Raw genomic sequence first — 26823 nt, 5'->3', positions numbered from 1 at the left:
GAGGTGCGTCCTTAACCTCCAGTGTTTTTTTCGAATTCGACGGTTCAACTATTAGACATTCAAGCCGGAGGGGACTTTTTATATCCCTCGGATCTACCTGATTCGGCGACACGCGAGTATGTTGAAAAAACAACTGGGGTTATTTCCGAAGGGTGATAGAAGTAGGGTTGAGCGAGGGGCATTTTTTATGATTTTTAGGACCGCCCTTTCCGTTTATAAAATGGCGGTTCTAGAGGTAGTATCGTTGGGTAGTTGAATTGCTTTGCCACACTAATAGGTAGAAATAGTTACTTTAGGCAGTTCTATTTATAAAGCCTTGTGCTGGATCTGGATAAGTACGTAGTAATTCGAATAAATATTTTTTGGTTGAGAAAAATCAATTCATTAATAAGGGCAGTCCGGAACACTTGCTCAGGTAGGAGACTTGAACCACCTGAAATATTTCAATTCAAATTTCGCGCTACCGGTATAGTAAATAGCTTGCGACATACTCCTAATAAGGCATAACTAGTGGCTGCTCCATTTTGGCCGCCATCAGAACAGTTCGGGAGTGAGAGGGTTGAACGTGATTTTGTTGTTAGGAAGTGAGAAATTGAATAATTTTTGTTTGTTACACTGTCTGAAAAGTTTAATAGGTGCGTGATGTTATTTAGTTTCATTGCTTTCATTGATTAATATTGTTTTACAAACGATGAGCCTTTTTAATAATAGTTGTGAAAGTTAAGAAAATATCTGTTGAATAGACTAAAGGGGAGTGCGGAAGATTTGACCCATGCTATGGTCGGGAGACATAATACCTTAGATAATAGTTTGCTCCAAAAAAAAAGAATAATAGAAATAAATATAAAAAAATACACAAAGGTTCAAAAAAATAAAAAGCATCTCGGAAATAAGGGAAAATGACTCTGAAAAAAAAATGTATTTCATACGCTGATACATTTGATGATTAAAACCTTGACATTGACAATCGTTTGTCATTGAAAATTGTTTTCTTTTAATGTTTTTCTTGATAAACAAATTCAATTCTCTCTCCCCCTGTTCAATTATCCCATGGGTTAGGGAGACATGAGCCAATTTTCGGTACCTAAAAAAAGAATTGCTGTACTGTTCATTTCACTATCACTCTAGTATTATCTATGTTTACCTATTTGGGCATGATATCTTTACGCAAAAAAAATGAGTTGCTACTATTTACAGATACAACATCGGAGTGAAAAGAGGACTTCCCATACATACTAAAGTGACTTAAATCTACACCAGCCAAATCATCCGGAAGCATACTAAAATTTGTACAATTTTTATTACAATTTATTTCACCAAGTCCGAATTTTATTACACTTGCCATTCCTGAGTTATGCCTGTTTGGTGTGTAGGTGATCTATATCTAAAGCTACACCGCCGAATTTCTGAAATAATTGTGATAGCGAAGTGGGATTTGGATTAGAATTTAATACAACTGACTTCTGACTTATCAATTCGCATCCCAATTTTGATCTTACTAAGAACAAAGAGTATACTCTTTGCTAAGGACGTCTACCGTCGACATGAAATATTCTGAGGGCGTGTATCAGAATCAGAGAAATATTTTATACCTGATGCTGAATGGTCACAACGCCCTGTATTATGTTATATTTATAATAATTATAACCATCTATTCGGTTGCAGAAAATGTGAAATTTGGACCAGAACATCATTCGTACTTATTCAAATACACAAAAACGAATGATGTTCAGGTCAAAATTTCACATTTTTCTGAAACCGAATCGTTGGTCATAACAAATATTACATAATATAGATTGTTGCGACCCTTCAGCGTCAGGTGCTCTGGTGCAATAAAATATTATTCATGTCATTCATGATAATAGTAACTAAGAATATTTGATGTCGTGGGTGAGACGTCCTTATAGAAAGATTCGAATTGATAAGCCAATTGTAATAAATTTCGTAATACATATATTCTAGTACAAATTCTATTTCGCCATAACAATTACTAATTACTTCAAAGTAATTACAAGTGCTAAGCGGGCATAATTCAGGAATGTCAAATGTAATAAAATTCGGATCTGGTGTAATAAATTGTAATAAAAATGAAACAAATTGTATGCTTCCGGTTTTAGCAGGTTGATTTGGCTGGTGTATAATAATAATAATAATAAGTACTTTATTTCCTACAGGTTACCCCCAATTACAGGAAATCACAATGAGAAAAAAACTTTGATACAATTATGATACACTGGTATGGTGTACAATGTTTAGACATGAAAAGTAAAACAAAAATAAAATATCCAAAACAAATCCCTACAAAGAAAGCAAACAGCGGTGCGAATTATAGGCCCTCACTATGGACCGAGGAGAATCGTGGAAAATGTCAAGTACACTGGCGAACAAATTGACAAGTCCACATGCATATTTAATAGGTGATCTCAAGCTCGCATTTGTTCTCCCCGCTTCACAGTAGAAAACCATTTCATTCCTAGAACCCAAACGGGGAACCAGAAACGGCAAACAAGACAATAGCCCGGAACAATCGATCTTATGATTGACAATTTTGTAAATGAACAATAATGCACATATGTTCACCCTATCCACAGTAGAATCAGCACAGTATTTTGAAAGTAAAACACCATGATCACAACCTATGGGAGGATACACACCTTCCTGCCTTCACATCAGAAACTTATAGAACCTTCTCTGCACCGACTCAACGCTCTTCCTATGACAGTCATATATAGGTCTCCAAACTATGTTGCAGTATTCCAATCTACTACGTATTAAACTATTGAAAAGGGCTATCAATGTGCTCGAATTGTGAAAGCATTTAGTATTCCGGACTATGAATCCATAAGTTCTATTGGAGGCAAGTAACAATTGATTAATATGCGGTACAAAAGAGCAACCACTATCACACAAAATTCCCAGATCCCTTATTTCAGTCACCCGAGACAGTATTGTGCCACGGATATTATAATTGAAATTTACAACTTTATTCTTCCTGGTGTATGTCATAACATTACATTTAGATATATTAAGGTTCAATCTATTACCCTTGCACCATGTCGAGAGGCTGTCAAGTGCCGCCTGCAGCCTGAGACAATCAAGGGTATTGTGTATTCTAAGAAAAATCTTCAAATCATCTGCGAACAATAATACTGCCACATCAATAAAGTCCACTACATCATTTATAAATAGAAGAAACAGTAAAGGCCCAAGGTTTGAGCCTTGAGGGATTCCCGATGTCGCAAAGAATCCGACAGAACAGTGATCTTCAACGCTAACAATACAAACTCTGTCAGCTAGATATGACTTCATTAAATCGATCAGTTTTGGGCCGAAACCAAATTTATTTTTCAATTTATTGACTAAAATTTTATGATCAATCTTATCGAAGGCTTTTTGAAAGTCGGTATATATAACATCTACCTGACCGGATTCATCTAATGATTTCAGCACTTCTTCGAAAAAAGATACAAGATTGGTTGTAGTGGACCTTTTTGGCATGAAACCGTGTTGGTTAACTGTGATTTTATTACGGACCGAGAAAAAAATACACTTGTGGAGGATGATCTCATAAATCTTCGAAAAATTTGACAATATGGAAATTGGACGATAATTTAAAACATTCGATTTATCACCTTTTTTAAAAACTGGTATAATTTTCGACCGTTTCCAAAGTGTGTAGATTCAAGTTACCAAATGGTTAATGTTGAGCTGAAAATATCCACATCCATTTTTCCTTTATAATTACGGGATATCATGAAGAAAGTATTTTTTGATTCATTGATACATCTACTCCGTAAATCATATATAGAACACAAATTATGGCAAAATGAGTTAAGATAAAGAGTTATGAAATAATTTCACGAATTGTAAAATTAAACACAGTACTTACAAAATAAAATGCAAAAAGAATGAAAGCTTTCAACTGTTCCATTCGGTATTTCGGAAACGATTCAAATTCATTTTTATTTTAAAAAACACCCTTTCACAGGCATCTTGAGTACAAGGAGGTGTAAATAGAAATTTGTTCCCTTATACAGGGTGTCTGTAAACAAATGCGAAGGACTTAGGGAGATGAGTCCTCGATGAAAAGAAGCAGGGGTAGTTTTTTCGAAATCGACCTCCCTTCCAAGATACAGCCTTTGGAAGGCGATGACGAGTTGGCAGTTTTTAATTTTTTTACGGGTTCTAAAAAACTGAGTCATAAAGCTATACCTACATAATATGAATCACTAATTAAGTAGATGTTACTCACACACAATTTTTTAGATCTCATGACTTTATTATTAGGGGTTGAAAATAACAACATTTATTTTAGCGGGAGGTACTCATTCTATGGAACACTTATACGATGAAATGGAATGAACAGTGATCAGAACTGCTGACAAGTTTTTTTTTATTCGGAGAAAAGTATCGACTGTATCGAAATTTTGCAAGCGTCTTTTTTTCCCCAGAATTGAATGGAAAACCATAAGAGAATTTCATTTTTCGAATATCTATCCCACGAAAACAATTTTTGAAGGAAAATCATAAAGGGTTGTTATTTTCAACCCCTAATAATAAAGTTATGAGATCTAAAAAAATTGTGTGAATAACATCTACATAGTACTTCATATTGTGCATATTCTTAAGACTCAGTGTTCTTTAGAACCCGTAAAAAAATTAAAAACTGTCAACCCGCCATCCCCTTCCAAAGGCTGTATCTTGGAAGGGAGGTAGATTTCGAAAAAAATTTATATGAACTTTCCCTGCTTATTTTCATCGAGGAATAATCTCCTTAAGTCCATCGCTCTTATTTACCGATACCCTGTATTTTATTTTTTTTCGATATATTTGGGTAGAGCTTAAAATCCGAATTATCATTTAGGTCATGGATAACATATTAATTGAAAAGCACGTAAGTCTTGAAAATGAGGAGGACCAATTCTTTTTTTAATCCCAGATTTCAGAAATAGGTGAATACTTCGATTCAACTAATGAAAAATATCAATAGCGCCAATTGTTCGGCCGAGTATAGAATACAGATGTTTCCCTGACCCACATAGTGCGGAAAAATCGTGATGAAAACATCACATTCTCCGAACGCATAAAATCCAGAAGCGTGTAATCCAATCGCACCCGAAAAGAAACTGAAGAGAAGCGTTACCGAAATAGACGCTCGTTAACCGTTTTTTAGATTATGAGGTCAGTTTTCTGAAGCAACAAAATAACGAAAACACATAAAACGTTTCATAATATCCCAATATAAATATAACGTTATTGAGACGCACGAAAATAACAATGTCGAAATCTAATTCCCTGTAATCACCTTTAATAATCCGGGGCCCTTTTTGATCCGGAGTAAGTAAGTGCCGTGAAATGGGCTTTATCCACTCTCCGACAAATGCATGGTGAACCGCACAGGCCAAGAGATAAAAAAGGAAGTAGGACCTACCAACTTAAGAACTCCGTCCCATATGCCACTCATGAATTGGAACACGTTTAAAATATCCCTCTTTCACTCACTTTTCCTTTTGTAACATCCAACAAAATACGAAATAATAGCGAAAAAACCTATCTATTTACCGAGACGCCAGACTGTTACCTCACCCGCCTGCCTTCGGTGCTCCAGACACATTCTACCTTCAAAGGAAAGGCGGACATTTCTTTGACGAAGATCTCTCTCAGCCTCCCACGATTTGAAATCAGTGAAAATGCTCTTCACCTACCCGCTTCCTACCCAAGGAGTAGCTTCTTCAGATGTTGTTACGGCCCACTCACTAAACGGAAGAGCAAAAATGGAAATAATAAGGGTAAAAAGGAAACTAAGTCAACTATAGTACGTCAGCGTGATGGACTTGTGACAGAGGAGATGTTTTGATGGGTTCTTGACGGGTTTTCTGGGTCTATGGGTTTGTGTTGGCTGTCAATGAATATTTGATACAGTTTTTATGCTTGAGGGGGAGACGGCTGATTGAAATATTATTTTTTGTCACGGCAGGCTGCTCTCTTGATGGCCGTATAAGTAGCTTCTGACCTAATATGAGAAGGGAGATATACCTATACTTTTTTTTAACAGTCCCTGCTTAGATACATCCCTGCCTAAAGATATGCATGAAGAGCATTTTTTATTTTTTTCGAAACCTGCAAACTGCCAGAAATTAAATTAAGCATACATTCTATGGAAGCCAGAAGGTAATCAGAAAAATTTGGTGGTTCCCTATGATGTCATCAGAATATCCGCCTATAAGGTTAATTTAAGTTTGAAAATGATTCCAGCCAAAACGACTCACTCTAAGAACTTCTTGATAAATTGTTCTTTTTCTCAAAAACCGTTAACTACTTCTTAAAGAAAATTAAGCAGTCAAAAATTTATTTTTCCATGGCTTAATATGAATAAGGAAAAAAGTTCCTTGTGAGATTTCCTACCCTTGCAATCATTGGGAATTCAAATGCAGATTGCAGCGACATATAGTGATGACAGATCGAAGTAAAAAGTTAATGCATTTGTCATTTTTGAACGGAATTTTGAGATTTTCTTCAAATAAATCCTTTTTCTCAGTTTATAATTGTTTTATATCAATTTTGAAGATTGGTTGTCGAAACTGGATTCAATTTATTATCAATTTTAGGCCAATAAATGTCATGAAGTATTGGTATTTATGAAGAAATTTCCGTATGTTCTGAATCAGCTGATAAAAGAGAGCAAAATTTTTTGAATCCAAACTTCTTGGCTCTTTACACGATCATAATAGAAGGAAATTGATTATATGGAAAGCCACAACTATGATATCTTGCCTTCTCCATTACATACAATGGCTAAAATTGCATGTAATTTTAATTGCATTGTAATAATTGATGCTGAGAAAACTTGTTCAAGTTGAACTGGAAATCAGAGATGATTTTCTAGATAAATTTTGTGTGAATGTTATCGAAATTCATAGGTATATCAACTTACTAGGTGGAAAAAATCCTTTCTGGGGGAAACAGATTTGTTTTTTGTGTAAGTCCTTTCATTTTGAGGTTATAAGTATATCCAGGTTACTTCATTCACCAAATTGAAGTGTACAAAAACTTTACTGTGCTATAAGGACGAGATACATATGTCCTTAAACATTGACTAAACGTTCATTTCATCGTGGAAAATAGTAAAAACTGACATCTTCACAAGAAAATCGTAATCGAAGATTTGTTCAAAGGATGCAAATTATAAAATATTCAATATTCACTAAGCTTTCCCCATTGCCACTAGATAGATTAAGATATTTTCGACAGATTCAGATATATTTCTGATTGAAACAACAAAATATTCTCTGCATTAACTTTTTATTCACAAAAATTGACAGCCGGGGAAACACCACTAAATTTTTTTTTATTTCGTTCTTACTCCCATAGAATTAAGATAGATTTTCCACATGGATGGCTCCCATCAATTTGATTTCTATCTGTTATGCTTAAATAAGTATTTTATTGTTACTATTATTGGAATAACAATTATTTCAATTACTGTCAAAGTTATTTAAAATTGGAGAACAACGAAAATAATGCATCTTGCTCATTATTTTTTTACAGATAATCTGATAATCTGTGAATAAAATCACACGGAATTTTTCTAAGAACACAGTGTTTTCATTGGTTCTGGGTTCTGCCCATATACCCATAAAAATGTCTATTTTGCTACTCAATTATGCAAATATTAATCAGTAGAATAATTCTTAATGATAAACATAATTTCATTTCATGTCATCACATTGGTTTGTTGTATGTCGAAGACCCTTGAGCCCATTCTATTAAATCTACATTAGAGCCAAGTCCACGGCTCTTTTAACCATCGTAATATTCCCCTAAAATAACATATGAACCAAATATCACAATATTTCTCCACGTGCTATCAGAGGGGCCTGTGTTTTCCATTCTCAACTCATAAGAGACACGTATGGAATATTATCCACGTGCTATGGGGTCGAATAACGTGTGGTTCTTGATGGCAAACGGAAGTTACTCGAAGGTATATGATGAAACTTCCCTCGCGGTCCATTCATAGGTCCCCACCCTGAATGAATTCGCCCCCAGAGACCCCGCCCTTATGATTTTTAAGGAAAGAATCTTTGGACGCGTAGGTAACGCATTGAAACGTGATATCCTTTGCGGAGAGTGAACCAAAATATTCCTTCTGGTTCTTTGAAAAAGAAAAATGTCCAAAGGAAGGCTTTCATTAAATTAGTTCCAGTTATTTATAGTTAAACCTCGATTATAATCGCAGTATCACTCCACCGAAAACTATTTTCTATTAACTAATCTCTCATTATTAATATCAAACGTTGAATAATATAGAATAATATTAATAGTGGCTTCATAAAGATGAAAACTTGACTTGACACTCAGTTAGGTGTAGGAAAGACAAACAAAGCGAAAATTTGTTTCTTGATAAAATAATTTGGAAATTTCTATAAATTATGTTTTCCTCATTCTGAATATTTTAAGGGCAGTTCAGCAGATTTCTAAAGAATCAACGTCGTTACTAACACTTTGAATTTTGTAGTCGTAGAATGGCAGGTTTGTATGAATAAATAAACAAACAATTTCCCTGTTTTTCCTGTTCTCAAAATTATATTGCACAAAATTCATATAAGTATTTGGAATTCACTATTTTGTAGGAAAATGATCGAAAATGTTCATTTTAAATTAAGCAACTTTTCATCTACAATTGAGGAGTTTGTCATGCACCCTATAAGTATTTTCACCTCGCAACCAAAACTTTTTGTATCAGAAATGAATATAGACTTTTTGTTGCAGTGGATTATTTCTTCATCGATACAGTTTTTTCTCAGTTCTTTTTTATTCTAGGGATGAAATGGTTAAACTCATTGAATTCGAATATTTTCTGATGTTTTCATGTATTTTGAGGTCAATGACCTCATCAAAATCAATCAAAATACGTATAGAAATATAAAATTCGAATTCAATAAGTTGAAATATGTATTTCATTTCTTTGACAAAAAAAAAACTTCGTCAATGAACAAATCATAACTATCATGTACATATACCTACGGATTCTGGGCTATTCTTCTTTATTATGCAGAAGATAGCCTTGGGAAGAATTCGTGGAATCATATATTTTTCTTGTGAATAAGATTAATTTGAAACGAGAGTCCAAAAATTTTTGCTCACACCTCGTATAAACTGGTGATTTCCTAGCTTTTATCGCCGCAAAAAACGGTTGTTTCAAAACATCCTATCCAAAGACGAAGCACCAGAAATAGCAGATGCAAAATGCTCTCAATACAAGTATTTTTTTGACGATAATTCATATGAGATTGCACTGAACTGAAATTGAGAATGTAAACATCTATTTCTGTACACGTGTATAAGGAATTTTCAGTGCGTCCTATTCTCTTTAGTTTCAAGAAACAATACGTTAAGATATTCGTGCCATAGGAGGAAAATCATTAATCATTATTATCCGAGGGAAGCTCGGTATTAATATTTGTATTGACAGAATCATAATCCTGACTGAATATGAGTGTGACTACTACATAAACAGGGTGAGTCTTTGAAATATTTCAACAAGTAGATTTTTGAGATCAAAGGAAACCCTTATTTCCCTTATTATTTTTTCCGAATCGTCTCGGTTCAGAAGATACAGGCTGTTGAAAAACCACATAAAAATAGTGTTTTTAGTTCTATCTCATAAACGGTTTTATTAGATGAAATGAATTTTGGAATATAGTTTTTCATTCATTTGATGAATCTTTTCAAACACAAGATATCACCCACGCCTTCCAGTTTTCTCATAATGACTATTACGTACCATAAAAACACGAAAAATTTAAAGAACCCAACCCTTGAAACTAAGTTGCACGCTACCTTATCAATATTTGATCGTTTTATAAAATAAAAGTATTCCTTATATTTTCTCGTATAATGCGCCGTTTTCGAGTATTTTCAAAAATTAAAAAGTATCGGGAATTTGGAAGACTGGGTACTTTGGCTGAATACAACTCTGTTTCAAATGCAAAAGCAGGGGTGGCACAGCTCATTATGTAAACTTAAAATGGCTATATCTCTTCATCAGTGCCGAATCGGAAAAATGATATAAGAAAAAGTGTTTCTTTTGACCTCAAGAATTTACTGTTAGAATACTTGTACGAGTCAAAGATTCCCCCTGTATATTTGGCCATTTTATTATGCTGCTAATTAACCTAATTCACTTTTTTTATAAACGGAGAATGAAATTCATTTTTAAATATTCAATACTTTTGAAGATCGACTACGATCTATCGTTCAGGTATTCTTATTTTCACTGAAAATTTTCCCTATTTTTCTATAGTAAGAGAATTACAATAAAATAATATTTGTTTCTCCTGACATAGTTTGAATTATCCTGAAAATTTCACGCGAAAATGTGCTTCCCGAGACACTCTAATTGAACAGCTACGATTTTTTGGGGGGCATTGGAAGCTCAATGTAGTTTTATGCTTGCTTGCTCGAAAATTTAGTCGTTTTGTTTTTTTTTTTGGAGACCTGGGAGGCTCATTGTAATTTTTTGCTTGGAAATTATGTTGATTCCATTATCTGGGGTGTAGGGGAGCTAAGAATTATGTGGTGATTGAGGCCACTCTGGTCCCAACCTGTCTATGCAGATAGTTCTTCAGTTTTCAATAAGATGAACAGTTTGAGAAATGTTGGATCGGGTATGTGGGACATGAAAAAAAAAAGTTAAAAAGAATAAATATATTTATATACATACAAGTTTCTGCTCTGATATATCCCAAAATCAAATGGGACAATAATAAATTAAAGGAACATTCAATATGGAAAAAATATACACTAGTATATAGCAGTATAGTATATAATAATTTAAGATTATGTTACAATTTGATTTTTCTGCTCGGGCCGTCGAAAAAACTTTATTTACAAAAATAGTGTGGAATAGGGAAGTAAAAGTCAAATATTTACAATAATCTAGTTGGAAATCTAAGTTTATATATATATATATATATATACAAGTATTTAACACAATCAGTCTTTAGAGCATCATTCGTTGGGATTGGAACCTACATCATATTTTGTTTCGAAATTATTTCGAGATCACCACGGAATAATTATCGATTTTATACAAGAAATGAACTCAGTACCACAGTTTCAGTTCAACCCGTCAATTTCCGATCTTGAGACACAAAATTGCACACAACATCTACTGAAAATAGATAGACCAGTTTTGACTAGAATATAAAGTATATTATAAAATAATATAAAATATTTATATGTATACAATATTCAAAAATTTTTTCACCACTGTGGAATTTTCCGATCTTTGTACGTTATTCAATGTGTTAGCGTCTTCTAATGTGGTCTCGAAAAAATGTGTACGGTGAATTCTATTTTATTCTCACATTTTTGTCCACACGAATTGCAAGTGAATGGATCAGAAAAATTGTGAAATCTCATGTGAATCGTGAAGAGCGCCATGTCATCGAATGTTATGCAGCAGTGTGGACACCTCAATGACTCTGCCGAAGATGCTGGTGGATTATATTCAGCTGGAGGCGTTGGGGCATTTGGATCTTCTGCCGGTGTATCGTCCACATCATGTTGCACCTTAACCTGGTACAATAACCTCAATCGCTCATCATCCTCATCGTCAGTGGTGGATGGCGTTTCCAATTTGATATTATTGTTTTCGGAATTGTCGACGTTGGAGCTTTTGTCTTTGGATAAGTCTAGGGCGGAATCTTCTTGGTCACTGCTGCTGTTTTCTCTGGACATATTAACTGAGTCATTTGAGGCCGATGCTAGTGCACTAACAAGACCAGGACTTTGATTCATCATCTGCAGGTTTTGGAAGGTGCATTGCATCAGAAACGCTTGTTGCAACATGAAATTCAACTGCATATCTGGGTTTTGTGTCATAAGATGAAGAGGCATCATGCCGGCCATTCCTTGATGAACCTGTGGTGGTGGAAACATTGCAGGTGGATGATTCTCGGTTCTGGTTCTCTTAGCAGATGACATCAAAGCTTCTTCTTCTGCATTTGTTGTCTTTACCTTTGGCCCTCTTCTTGTACCATACACATCGATAACAGGAAGAGGATTGGGAGTACCATCAGGATTCAATACCATAGCTGGCTGGTGATTGTATTTTCGAAGATGCAGTTTCAATGAATGGCAATATTTGGAAGAGTAGTGACAACTGGCGCATCTGTACTGGTAAATGTTTGAATGTGACTTCATGTGAGAATTCAGCATGGATTTGTTAACACATTTATAATCGCATTCTTTACATTGGAAGGGCTTTTCACCCCCATGATTTCTGATATGGTATTCCAAATGGTGTTTATATTCCGTCACAAATGGGCACTTCACGCACTCCAATCTTCTCTCGGGTTTTATATGCTCCCTCTGGTGCGTCCAAAATTCGAGTTTGGTCTTGAAGACCAACTTACACTGCTTACATTTCACTGTTTTGATTTTTCCGTGAGAGTTCACAGTCGGTACACTGTAGTCTTCTTGGTTGACATAATCATCATTATTGTTATCGGATATCCTACCTTTATCCGAGGGTTCTGGAGAGGAAATGTTCAAATTTTTTTCAACCGACATTTGAAGATTTTGGAGGGCGTTCGTGTCCGTCGAAAATTCAGAATGTGTTGAGGTTGAGCGTTCTTTTTCGTCATCAGAAGTTATTTCTTCTTTGATTGAAACGGGGATGATTGGGGGAGAATTACTTGGCATGGTTGTAGGATTGTGGTTTTGGTGGTTGTTGGCGTAAGCATAAGATGACTGCTCTCTTGGAATCATATAACGATCAGATTCATCGCTGCTTGGTGGAGAAACGTGACCTTCGCTGCTGGAATGCACTCCAGAATCCCTCCTTTCCGATGGAGATCGTGGGTTCCTCTGAAATAAAAAAAATTATTAGAAAAAATTATCCAAATAGATGTATCGATCAGGGAATTTTTTTTATATTATATTAATTTCATGTTACTTATACTTGGTGAAAAAAGAGTGAAAATCTGCCCTATTCGTTAATTCTTGTTCTCTTCCTCTTATTGATTGTTTCAAATATATTTTTCACACATTTGACTGTGGTTCTGATCTTCACTTTTCACAGAAAATGATAATTTTGTATCACGAAGAATATCAAATAATTACCAACGAAAACCTTCAGATCTCATGGTGGTGCAAACCTCGAATAAAATATCGAAATATACCTACTCTCCATTCATTATTTTTCTTTCGAATCGAATTAGCTGCCAATTTTTTTCCGAAATTTCCAATAAATTCAAGCGATTTCATTTTCAGAATTTTATAAAACGTAGTAAATGTAAGACCTTCAATTTGTTGCTGAAATATTCATCTCTGAATTTTTATTGATGTTCATTTTCGTTTCTTTATATTCGAACAATTTGAAGGGTACAAGGATACTAATAATACTGCTGTAAACCCTAAAAGATATTCGACATTTTTAAGCATGTTAAACCTGGAGATACCTATTATTGAAAGAACAAAAATTATGGGAAAGGTCCATCACATATTTTTATAGCAGCAATAGCCTTTTAACCATACGACATTTGAAAACAAAATATAGCAATGAAATAACAGCAAAGATAACACGGTGCTTGAAAATGAATTTGACTATTAACCATTTGTTTGAAATTCTCTGATAGGACCCAAGTAAATATATTTTCGGCGATAAAGAATAGTTCGTAAAATCGTAAAATATACTGAAAGGGTGAACTATAATAGTAAAAGTATACTTAGTCCTTAAAAAGTACTTAATTCCATACTTAGGTATATGCAAAATAAAATGAATAAGCCGATTGTTAGGCAAATGTACCTGAGTGTGTCCTTTCAGATTTATGACTTTGTAAACGTAAACTACATTTGATATTAATGAAAACACAGTCAACTTTACATGACACACTGAAACGACAAAAACTGAAACAAAATGAGGATTCACCTCTAAAAAACTATCGATATCAATCAACTAAACAATGACAAACACATTGAGATTCAAAGACGTCATGTCTTTTCCGTTTCCTTACATGATATGTAAAGAAGCAGAAATCATGACAAATTTTTCAATTCCTGCGCAATGTAGTTTCGCTTAGTAGAACTATGTTTATATTCCGTTTTTAAAAAATGAAAAAGTACATTATTGACATTCCATATAACCTTATTTTTTGAAAATGTATTTTCGATAATTTTGAAATTGAATATCAATTTTGACAATAATAATTTTACACTTCCCAGCTCAAGTGATTTTCATATAAAAAAGTAGTGGTAGTGTTTAGCAGATCAAGTGATTCCGTAATAATTGGCAGGTTCAAGGCAAATTTTTTCTTATATGCAAGGCACAAGTTGAAACAAACGAACAATTTTAATAATAAACCCTGATACAAAATTTGCACTCTGTTTTTTATGCAAAAATCATAAAATTCATACCTGGTACATTGGGGGATACCCCCAGGTAATATGTGGGGAAGGCATTCCCATATTCATCATGGGAAACTCCCTCAGGGGGTGTGGATAACCACTAGTAAGGCAAGTCGGTGACATCTCAAAGCAATCTTTCATATTAGAGTCGTGTGCTCTGAAACGTTGAAAGCTGAATTAATCAATGCTCCAATTTTTCGGAGGAAGCCAACAGATATTTCCGGTTCGAATTTGCGGTTTGGCAAGCCGAGCGCCTAATCTACCATTCATTTTTGGAGGTAGAGCGTTTTTTGGGGTCGCGATAAAGCTCAACTTATCGATATTTTCGAAGAACAAGCGGTCGCGATAAGTTTTTATCGGGTAGTTTTTGTTCACTAAAAACAAATTTTGAAAGAAACTATTTCCTATTGAATGAGACAGGAGGAGGAAATGATTATCGAAATCATATTGCGGTTCTTTCGTTATAAATTGGAGATAAGAAATGTTCGAAATTTTGGAGGATAAAGGTGTAACTTCATTGATATTCGCGTGGGAAGATTCAGTTGTGACCAAAGAATTCAACTGATAAAGCAGATTTATTTTCCTATATTCAAGCACCTAATTTATTACCAACCTTCACCAAAAATACCGAAAATATTCCTACATAATTTCTTTAATAATAAATTATAATGAAGAGAAAATAAATTTCAGAAAACATATATCAAAAATCTATATTGAAAAACCGAGTGAAACGAAAAAAACCAATTACCTCGTAGTAAAATTTTTCGGAAAATGTTAGATTAAACATCAGTTAATTCTTACCTCACAAACCATTTATCTGACTGTTCCAATTTCCTTTGGTATAAGAAGCACAAGGCACTGTCTTCGATTTCACGAAGTGTAATCACAACAAACTGATGAAAAACGAATTCTATTTGCAGAAACTCTTTCGAAAAATCACAAACGTTCGCTATGGTGATTACCGGACAACTGACCATTTTAACGAAGACAGCTCAAAATGTGCTTCTTTTCCCCCACCACTGCTCCTCCCCTCCACTAGCGTTGAGCGAATAGAATAGAGAAAGGTTGAAGAGAAAGAAGGGTGAAGGGATGGGGTGGATTTTTTCCAAGAATATTCGGTTCTAGTAACGATAATGAGAAGGTACTGAAGGTATCATGAAATTGGTTATTTTGGGACTGATTTCGGTTTGTATTTTATCCATTATTCAGATATCAAGGAATTAGTAATAGAATGAAGGATTCAGGCTAAGATTTTTCATTGACTTTTTTGTTTCAGAATTCAACAATGTGTTCTTATTTATCTCGAGAGTGAATATTGTGTAACGACAATTTCTTTATTTTTTGTTAATGATCACCTCAGTTCATTTATCGAAGCAATTCCTTTGTCGGTAAAAAGTTTGACCTTCAATCAGTTTTTTTAAGTAAAACTATAAAGAATTGATTGTTAGGATGTGAAACATTGTAGGTGCTGATTTTTATACCCCTTGGGCATAACATTTCAAGATTACAACCGTCAAAAACCGCTATTAGGTATACCTATTAGCATTATTCAACTAAAGTTCCACTTTAAGATTAGTCTGTTCATTGTGTGATCATAAAAGTAACGCTTTCAGCTATTTTCAAAGAACTGAACTGAGAAGACTAAGAATTATGTTAAAAAACATTTCCCGATGAAGATGAAACCCCTAAGATGTGCAACATCAATTGGGAGAAAAAGCTTCGATATTCCAAACTTAGAGTCCTTTCTTGATATGTTGGTAGAATAATTTTATGTTTCATCGGTCATTCTGAAGAAGAAACCATTGTTTTATTGAAGGGTCAATATTTTGACAGGTTATCCAATGGCCCTCTGTGGATGGAATGAAAATTCCATCCAGGCAATTTACCATTGCCCCCAACGAATACATTAATAAATTGATATGTTTCAGGTTATCTTCACTAGTTCTTTATTGGTGAAGTGAATATAAACAAGCAAATTCTGCAAAATCAGTAGAAATGAATAATCTAGTAAAAACCAGAGGGCAACCAATTTTTTTTATGATAACGATCGATAGTAGAAACCATTCCTAACTGTAATGGAAATGTCCCATAAAATCCCATAACATCAAATAATTATCTTTCAAGAGATGAACAACGTCATAGAATTCTGAAGAGATAAGAGATATCGTAAACATTCAATCAGTCGCATGTCGGAAACTGTGATCGAATTATAAGAGAAAAAAGTATCTGAACGCAATTTTTGAAAGACGGCTCCAGAAATGTCGATACAAAGATTTATTTTGGGGATTAATAAACCGAAAGGAAGAGTAATCCATTAGGTTCAATCCGAAATATCTTGGAATAGAATTATAGGGATATGAACCTAAATGAATTTAAACCTTCTATAATTCTATATTGGAGCATAATTGCCCAATACGTGTACTCATACCATGGCAAGATGGGTTTCAATATTTTCCAGGCATCCAACAAATACTTTCTGAGGTAAAGAAATTGTCATTCTAACGACAGGTATGAGGTAGCTGCATAACACCAGATGGTATTCACGGATCTCAAATTTTTTCCATTATTATCCACGCAGGAAGTTCTGCACTCAAAGGAGAAGAAAAATACTCGGTTACACTCGAATATATGAAATAACGAAAGGATTGCAGCTTGCGAGACCAAATCGGTGTATTATTTCTGTTTGCCTTTGTCCGAAATCCATATTTCGCTAAAATGCATGCTCTTCATCTCGCTCCACATGATTTTTTTGATGTTTCGATCCTTTTTCGACCCTTCTTTCAGTTGCTGCGAATGGCCATTTCTCCCCCGCTATTGGAACGGTGATAGAGAGGGGTAAGCCACCCTATCTCGTTCCAGAATCCCTCGCCGTTTGTTGTTTTCCAACAAAAAGTGCACGGTCATCAGACAGAAACTGTCTGGAACTGTCTAACAAAGAATCTAAAAAAAAATGCTGTACATGCAACTTAGAAGGCAGTTTTCCTTTGTACAATTAGAGCCGTTAATGAAAAAGTTCTATTCTATGAAAAAAGAGATATTCAGATCGCACTGTCACCTTTGGTAACCCTGAAGAGTAAAATTTAAATTTTACCGGAATCGGGAAAAAAAATTTGAAAAAACATTTTTTCAGTTCACGATTTGAGACATATTGATTGTCAGTCAAGTCTTCTTCTAAGTCTATTGAATGGGGTTTTCTTGGATAAGCATATTATCATTTTCGGTTCTGGAAAATTACATATATCCATTCAGGAAAATTTTACCTCAGACTTCTTTTCAAGTCTTGTCTACCCCCTAGAAATGATAAACTTTTCAGGCCTTGTCTAGCCTAGTAAAAATGATAAAATAATGTCTCTATTTAAGGATGTTTTTACAACTGAAACGAGCTCGAAAGTGTAATGTAATTAAAAAGTAGTCAGTTCACAGAAAATCGGCAGCCTTTCTTTCGAAGAAATATCATAGTGGCTGAAAAATTTTCTGCATGATTGATTTTGCGTCTGTAGTAAATATTAATGAGAAGGCCAATATTTAAAATTCCATTAACTCGAACACTAATAGCCCAACAGTTTTGATTTGAAATATATACTTTCAATATAAATTTTAACTGTTATAAGTTTTTCAATAAGTATGTATTAAAGTTGATGGTGAATTTTATCAATGGATCTCATAATTTTTCTCTTAATCTTGGATTATTCTGGATCATCATGCAAAAAAGGAAAAATTTCACGACATTTTTGGTGAAATTGTATTCAATTTCTCTCTAGGAAATGAATTCTTTAATGGTCTCAAGATAAAACAAATCTTTGTTGCATTACATAAAGTTACTATATAATTACATTATCATTGTTACCACAATTAAAATCGAATTTTTCCATAGAATCAATAGCTCAGTGAAATCACCATTGATTATATTTTGTGTACTTAAATATAATTTGCGAATAGAAATTAAGACAATAAATACTTGTTACATGAGTATAAGTAAATTTTTTTATCGAATAATTATGCTCTTGTCATTACATTAACTTAAAATAAATTGTTTGAAATTATGTTTCTATATTTTTTTCATTATTTTGACTCAACCTTTTTTATCTCATCATTTTTATATTTTTCCCAACAATTACAATTACAAAAAATATATTAAAATACTTATTATTTGAACAATATTTCTCGAACAACTTAAAATATATGTGTTCATTGTTTGAAATGATTAACCAGTGGGTTGTTTACAGCAGGTAATTTTAACCCCACGTGGGATTTAGCATTATACCTTCTTATTCTGCTCTCCAATTCCTTTGTAGGTATCTGCATCTAGCAACGTTCTCTTCAAATAACGGAGAAGAAATCAGAACCCTAAAAGTCAATCAAAAAGTCTTATTTCTTTCCCAATGTATCCCTTTCATACTTCTTAGTAGTAATGTTGTTCAGGTATGGAGTTTCCTTTTCAAAATTTATTTCAGTATTTCTATGTTCCATAATTTGCAACTCCCTTATTTAGATACAAACGGCTTATGTGGGTAATAGTATTATTTTTTTACCTGCTCCAAGCATGAGTAATTCACTAAAATTATTAGTGTAAGTGCCAATAAACACTAATAAAAAAGATTATTTTTCAAAAGCTTTACTGGATAACATTGATTTATACCACCTATTGATGCCAACTCAATCAGTGCAATAGAATATGGAAATCATTCTTAATTCAACTTTGTTTTTTATTATAGTATTGATGATTCATTGAATAATTGTTGGAATACCTTAATGTGATGTTTTTTTCCAGGTTGGGTGCATTTCTTTGTGATTAAGAAACATCAAAATAATTCCAGAAAAAACCTATTTTGAAAGCAACTGATTGAGTTGCGAAATATAAAGGCACGTGTATATTATGAATTATTTTTATATCGAGCGATAATTTATACAACTCCGACGTTATTAAAAAAACCGAGGAATGATCTCCCCAAGAGTTCCAAATACTTAATCAATTATTTAGAAATTCTAACTGTCAATATTTATCACTTCGTATAATGTTAATTCACATGTTATTATACAGTTTATTTCCTCATAGTTATCATTTTTTATTCGATTGGTGTTTTGTAATCCAGAAATTTGTCCTTGACCCCCTTTCAGGCGGTAAACAGTTTATTTTTTGGTGAAGTATATTTTTATCAAATCGCCTAGAAATAAACCAATGTTATGAAAAGAAGTATCGTTGTTCTGTTTCCTTTCGAATAATTTAGCCATTCTGATAAACAAGTTGATGTTTTCCGCGAAGACCATTCATAAAAAAACGTGTTCTCAAGATAGAACCGCAATATTCAATTTTGGTGAATGTGAATATGTGGAAAAAGAAGTGTTTTACTACTTTTAGTTTCACTCGAAATCCACCCATGTAAAGACGCCCGTAATCAAAATCTGGAATGAATTGTATTTCTTATTTGATCAATAACAATATTGGATTGAAATAAATCGTGGATGTCAAATATTTTCTGAATGAGCCATTTCAAACAGATAATTTCTTCAAATTGACTCAAAAAGTTCAACTGTGGCAATAATGCATATCTAATTCATCTGGACATTTCCTACCGGAATTCCGAAAACGCTGTTGAATAATACCCTGGTATTTTCTGGGAATTTTTTTCATGACTCTTCAAGAGATTTGTTCCTCTCTATGTACCCCAATTATTCGGTATGGTAATTAGAGCAAATTTTGCATATTGAAAGTGCTCTCAACTATGACCGAACCAAACATGATTTAGTTTTAATTAACTCAGTCAACGAAACGATTCTTCATGAATACTTAGTTTCGGATAACTTGAAACGTACTCAATCACTTACTGCACTATTTTTAATAGATTTGAGAATTTCTTATTTATTAGGTTCGATGGAATCAGATTGTTTGTATACAAGACTAAATTTCGTTGGTTTAACAATCACGGACGTAGGTATGGCTTGAATGAAGAATTGGAATTAACGGCTTCATTTCTGAAGAAAATGAAAAAATAGAAGTTGGTGGTGGATGTACCTATAATGTGAACATTTTCTGAAATATTCGTTTCAAAATCGTAGAAATTACATAAAAATGAGGAAAACACTGACGGAGCTCAGGAACTTACGAGCGCTTGTTGAAATTCATAAACAGGACGGTCACCCAGCCAGGTATTCAGCTTGTCCAACGCTGCTTGGTCCCCAGAAATGAATGTTTCCAATATTTCCAAAAATACAGATTCTACTAAGCTCAGTTAGGGAGCTGGTTATCATTTATTCATGTTTCATATCCAATGGGATGAAATTTCAGATCGATAGGAGTCCGAGTCGCTGCGTTACAGCGCTCCAAAATTGTTAAAGAACAAGGGAACTGAACTGAAGCATTTATTAATATGTATATTCCTTTTTGACTGATGGTCCGAATCGTAGATATTCAAAATGATAAAAATCTAAGAGGGGAAGATGCACTATCAAGGGTCATATTTGTGAAAATGTATAAGAAAAGCTCTACTGAATCATGATTCTATTTACATCCGTTTGATCAATTAAGACTACACGAATGAAAAAAAGTTGATACACATTTCGGTCCCTGATTTTGAGTTGCGTATACTCTGGACGCAGAATTAAGGGAAAGTAGTTATAGCGACTGATTATTGTTAATATCCATTGCTTTGGCATTGAACTAAAAACTGAACTTTCTAACCGAAAAAACATAAGTTTTTGAGACAATCAGACAGGTACTTGAAATTTTCAGTAAGTTCGAGGTCCGAATGCGTTTTCATTTTGAGTTATTGATACCATATCATACCGTAGATTGAGAAACTATTTAATCTGTTGTTTTCAAGAGACTTTTGAATTTCTTCTGAAAACCTCAAAAAATACAAAGAATATGGTGGAATTCGATTTTTCGTCAGCTTTTTTACAAAAAGTGTATGTTTCCAATTGGAACACGAAAGTCGGATGGGTGGTTGCGGCTGAGGAGTTGAAGAAAAACACTTAATTTTATTGTCAGAAAATGAGGGTACTTAAAAATCAATTTACAGGTTTCAGCGTTTTTCGAGACGTTTTTATTTTGATGAGTTATTGGTTGAAGAAATATCAATTTTGTTTTAAACTCATGCCCAACCTATATTCAGTGGAGGTCTCAGGAGGGATAATTGGGGTCATTAACCCCTAAGAATTTTGTTCGCTCATATCTTTGGGTTTTTGTTATGTTATTTCTATATGTAAAAACCGTTTAAGTTTTTCCTCCGTTGGAATTACCACCCTAAGACGATTGGCTGGAAATGCCCCTGCCTGTATTATTGAAAATTTGAACACTAAAGATATCTATCGTTATGACTTTATTTGATATCAATTTACATGATTGGTATTTGTTAATATGACTACATTATAGACAACACCATAAAAATTTTCCCTCATTTTAAATAGTAATAACTTGGGTAGAAAGGCTTACTACATCCCCTAGTTTGCTTTGAAATACCACATCTCAAAATATTCCGCTTCAATTCAGAAAAACTCTGTATTAAGCTATTAAAAAACGGATTGAGTTTTGAACGCTTGGAAACTCAACAATTTATTCCTATTCCAAATTCAGTTGTCTTTAGTTTTTTCATTTGTAGGGAAAATTTAAGAAAAACTCTTCATTCTATGCCAAGCTTTCGAATTTAATTTAATTCTTCTTCAGGGCTTTGAATATGAGGTTATTTAAAGAAGTTCCGCAAGGCCATAAACATTTCTCGTCAATAAATTTAAAATAAAGTTTTTGGGACATCACATTTCATTCGACTACAATGTTCAAACAATTTACAAAAATTTTTGTTTATTACAAATGTGATTTCAACGATGTTTTCTTAAAGTTGAAGATGAAATGGGATGTCCCAAAAACTTTATTTTAAATTTATTGACGAGAAATGTTTATGGCCTTGCGGAACTTCTTTAAATAACCTCATATTCAAAGCCCTGAAGAAGAATTAAATTAAATTCGAAAGCTTGGCATAGAATGAAGAGTTTTTCTTAAATTCTCCCTACAAAAGTAGTCGTTATACCCTTATTCACAAATTAAATCTATAGTTTTTTCATATAATACCGATAATACTGGGTGGTCCAGATCTTAACCAAGAAATTTGAACTACGTATTCTACGTCAAAAATAAGCCCTAGTTTGTCATATGTCCATATGTCGAGAAATGCTTCCTTCCGGGATACAGGGTGTTAAAATGATACTCCAAAAATAGTTTTTATTAATAACTTTCACACTGCTCGAAATATTTCTATGAAATTTGGGACATAGGTTTTGAGCATCAAGAAGCACTTTTTGCATGAAATTATTACTCTCTATTCTATCAGTGGCGTCCGTACTGCATCGAGACTGAATATTTTTAGACAAAAAATGATACGCCTCTGGTTTTTCCGACAATTAAATTACTCTTGAATTCCTTATTCAATTTGGAGCCAATTCGGTCTTTTGACGTACGTGTAATTAAAAAAAATAAGCGTTAACACCCACACTCTAATACCAATTTAAAGAAGAAGTATGAACCATTTTGTTGAACACAGAATTTTAACACTCTGTATCTCGTAGAGGAAGCATTTTTCGACATATGTTCATATGACAAACTAGGGCTTCTTTTTGAAGTAGAATACGTGGTTAAAATTTTTTGGTCAAGATCTGGCCCACCCTGTATACTTTTTTATGTACGTTTTCACGAATAGGAGTTACTTTCTCGAAAGCAATGTGTAGTGCAAAATGAGAGAGAATTCAAGGAGCGATTTGAATTAATTTCATCGAAATTTTTGTAATGTCTGTTAGTGGGACTATTTGAAATTTGATAATGATCCACTATTTTTGTCTAAATTTTTGTATTCCTGATCAGTTTTTATATTTTGTCAGACCAACGACAGTTTTATCATCAAAATCCCAACAGCAAACAAGAAAATGAGAAACCAACGAATTCAACACACAAGCTGTAGAAGAGGATAAGTAAGTTATCTAAAAATAACACTCATATTTTTTCCCTTGTGCCCTTTGGTTTGTCGGGTAAACACCAACATTCAGATATTATAATCTCGGGGTGCGGATGTCGATATCTTTCTCAAACACAAAAACAGATAAATGTTTTGTGAAACCCGCAACATGCGAGAACCGAAAAAATACCCCGAAATATATCCAATCCATAAATCCCACGCCAACTTTCTACCTACGCTCAAAAACCTCTCAGTCATTTTCAACCCTTTACCACTTTTTGCGATGAAATAATTTTTTCTGATAAGTCGGAATGCACAATTGAAAGGACCGGTTTGGATGCAGGCAAGAAACGTAGCGAATCCCTACAAAAACACAAAGATATCTCTCCCGACTAGAACCTTAACAATATGCCCGAAAAAGCGTTTATTTAACTGTTTCTGGTGAAGTGACCCTTTCGTTTTATGTCCAAGGTAAAAGTAACCCTACACTTCGGCAGATGTTCTGCAAAAACAACTCTGTACGAGCTGCCTGTGGGGTTGGTCAGTGAAATTGAGTATTTTTGGCACACTCGATCTGCCCAAAGAATATTCTTTTATAGAATAGTTATAGAATTCTATATATTTTATTTCATGAATTATAAAATTCTAATTATTTTGTAAAAATATCAAGATTTTGCTTGAAAATATTTGTCTTCTCTGTAGAAGAGAGAAATTACGAAATGTATGTTGTGTAGCTTCATGGTAAAAATAAATAAGTTATACTTTTTCTTTTTTATATGCACGGCCAAAAAATGAATTAAATTCTTGGAGAAGAAAAAACTTATTTTATTTTACAATTCCAGAAAAAAAGCTGTGAATTAAAAGGAATTCTAAATCTCCCTTCTGTCTTAAAAGAGAAGAAAAATATACTGAAAATCGTTATGTTCCACATTGTCACAAACACAGCCTAAACAGTGGAAATTTTTCAGTAATCTATAGCCGAAAAAGTGAAAAATATGATTTTCGTTCAGGTGAAGTTATACAGGGTGTTAATCATAATGTATACAGGGTGTTAAAAAACAACTGCAAAAGATTTCAGGAGAGACGATTCCTTGACCAAAAACCGGACTAATTTGTTATATAAAACTTTTTCGAATTCCCACCCTTAAAAGGATCGACCGTGGACTGATTTCACGTTTAAATTTTTTCCTCCAAAAGTACTCAAGCTGCAAGGTCAATTCAAGGAACAAAAATTTCCCAAAATTGTTACCAATATCTGAAAAGCTATGAGATTATTTCTGGAGAGGTCTGTTTGTTTTAACCCCTAGTGCATATCGTAAGTGGTTGAAAAAATAGCAGTCTTTGCACCATTTATGGTGTATTGGGGTTTTATTAAAAATATGTCTAAGCATTTTGTTTGGGTAGATAAAAATTAAAAAATTAATAATCTCTTCATTGTTTCAAGGGTTATAACTCAGCTATGGGTGAGGAATCGAAAAAGTTCCTTATAACAAACTGGTGCTATCGTTTAACACTCTATATAGCAGCTTTTATTATAACAGGATACGTACAATGTTAAGAAATTCATCCTAGTGATTCAGTGCTTTTTGTTCAATAGTGTATGAATTTTATCTAGTATCGTCCACATCGATTTAATAGTTAAGCCCTTGGTGAAATTTTTTCATCAAAATTCCAGAAAAATTTATCGCAAAACTTGGCCTGAACTAATTTCTTCTTGCATACCTCATCTTCTTGGCCATCCTCATTTTGGTTATGAAGAATGCAAAGATGACATGTTTTCGTTTTATTGTGACATTTTTCTTTAAATTAGATAGATAGGTACGTCACATTCTCAATAAAGCATATTTCAACTACCAACTATACTCTTTTATTTTGAATTTTCAGACTGAAAAAGACTTCGACCTCTGTAATGTGTTATGTGGTTATTTCTTTATTGATATTAATTGAGCAGCCCTTTACTAGATTGTAATCGAGGACGTAGTTCGGTCATAAACTACTTGAAAAGAATTTTAGACAGACAAAGTTATAATGAAAATATATAAAAATTAGTTTTTCAATTATCGAACATAATAGGAAATACTCGAATTATAATGACATTTTTAGGTGGTAGAAGGTGAAAGTGTTGTACATTACACCTACAACCATTACGGCAAAGCGGCAAATACCTACCCCCTTTTGCTTAGGGAATAGTAGCAAAGCGGAACAACAAGATATTCCGTCACAAGCCAAGTGGATAGAATCTCAACCTCAAAAACACAAGCCCTGATATCCCATTCACACCCTATTAACTCTGCTAAGGTGTTGCTAAATGGGGTAGCCAATCAAATTTATTATGACACTCACAGCGCGAAGGTAACTTACAACTCTAGTAGTTTCCATTGTTGTATTAACTGCCACTGCCAACATTAAATTTGTATTTAATTGGTATTCTAAGGTTTTCAGAAATCATCAAATTTCAGTTTTTGAAAGAAATGCAAAGCAATTAATACTTTTTCTGACGAAAATTGGTTTCATTATTTTTAGTTAGTTAGCTTGTTTTTAAACAGGCTAACGAATCGAATCTTTTTATCAATTCTCACAACACAACTTCAGAATTATAAGATTTTGTTTTTGCTCGTTATTTGATTTGAATAATGGTTGGCAAAATTAAAAAAAAAACAGGTTTTTTTCCTACTCATGATAAATTCTATTTTTTCGTCTATATAGATATTATAAGGTGTTTTGTGACGACAAAAGGTGCAAAATGTTGGCAGATTGGGAGATTGCACGAATTCCTTTCGGCTATTTTATTTTTATCACGAAGGACCAATTTGTGCTGAGTTGACACTTTAGCCGTCTCAGACAAGCCCCAAATACCCGAAAAAGGTGGAATTTTTAACATTTCTCAATTTCAATTCTTCCAATCGCTGCGAAAAGAAAACCATCGAAACTGTCATGGGGAAGCACAGGTGTCACCTATGTGACGAAGCAAGAATAAGTGTCATTTATGTGACGATCGATGATCAGAGAAAATTGGCACTGATCACAGAGCGGGATGTTTTACATCGATGAGACACATGAAGGGGCGTTCGTTTTTTACCATCCGAGAGATGGTGGACTCTTTCAACACATGACCATTTCTCCTAGATTAAGGTCACCCGCCTACTGTTTGTTTTCGCTACGGTTGGGGTACCCCCCTTAAAACCATTTTATATCAATTCTTGCAAAATGCATTGATTGTAGCTGAAAACAACATTCTATGATTGGGGTCTGCCACAACAAACATTTTTTCGTCTAATGCTCTGATCCTTTTTCAAGAAGAACCCCTTGAACGAGAAATATCTTTTGGCGTTTTAAATTTATCAACGTATCTACCTAAATGTGAAAAGATTTGCTATTTTTGATAATCCTAACTAAAAAAATATGCTTGTTTGGAAGGAATCACGTCCTCTATTTTTGCCGCATTTTAAGTATGCTTATGTAGATT

General features: G+C 33.7%; 2 protein-coding genes across 3 annotated transcripts in view; one reads left to right on the top strand and one right to left on the bottom strand.

The window, feature by feature from the left end:
* The first annotated feature begins 9367 nt into the window (after positions 1-9367).
* LOC123311409 overlaps positions 9368-26823 on the top strand; it is an 80939-nt gene continuing 63483 nt past the window's right edge. Inside the window, exon 1 of the mRNA XM_044895327.1 lies at positions 9368-9521. The gene's annotated coding sequence lies outside the window, so the exon portion shown is untranslated. The remainder of the gene's footprint in view (positions 9522-26823) is intronic.
* Positions 10696-15407, bottom strand: LOC123311408 (protein hunchback). 2 transcript variants are annotated; one of them, XM_044895325.1, is made up of 3 exons: positions 15217-15407; positions 14425-14572; positions 10696-12876 (listed from the first exon to the last, which is right to left on the bottom strand). In XM_044895325.1, the coding sequence occupies exons 1-3, from the start codon at positions 15390-15392 to the stop codon at positions 11323-11325; spliced, it is 1878 nt and encodes a 625-aa protein (XP_044751260.1). In that variant the 5' UTR covers positions 15393-15407; the 3' UTR covers positions 10696-11322. The 2 variants fall into 2 exon arrangements, with proteins under 2 accessions (XP_044751260.1, XP_044751261.1); XM_044895326.1 differs by lacking the exon at positions 14425-14572 and having other exon boundaries at positions 15217-15368.

The sequence above is a fragment of the Coccinella septempunctata genome, chromosome 4 (assembly GCF_907165205.1).
Source record: "Coccinella septempunctata chromosome 4, icCocSept1.1, whole genome shotgun sequence".
NCBI classification, from domain to species: Eukaryota; Metazoa; Arthropoda; class Insecta; order Coleoptera; family Coccinellidae; genus Coccinella; species Coccinella septempunctata.
Note: the sequence above shows the minus strand (reverse complement) of the source record. Positions and strands in the feature narration are given on the sequence as shown.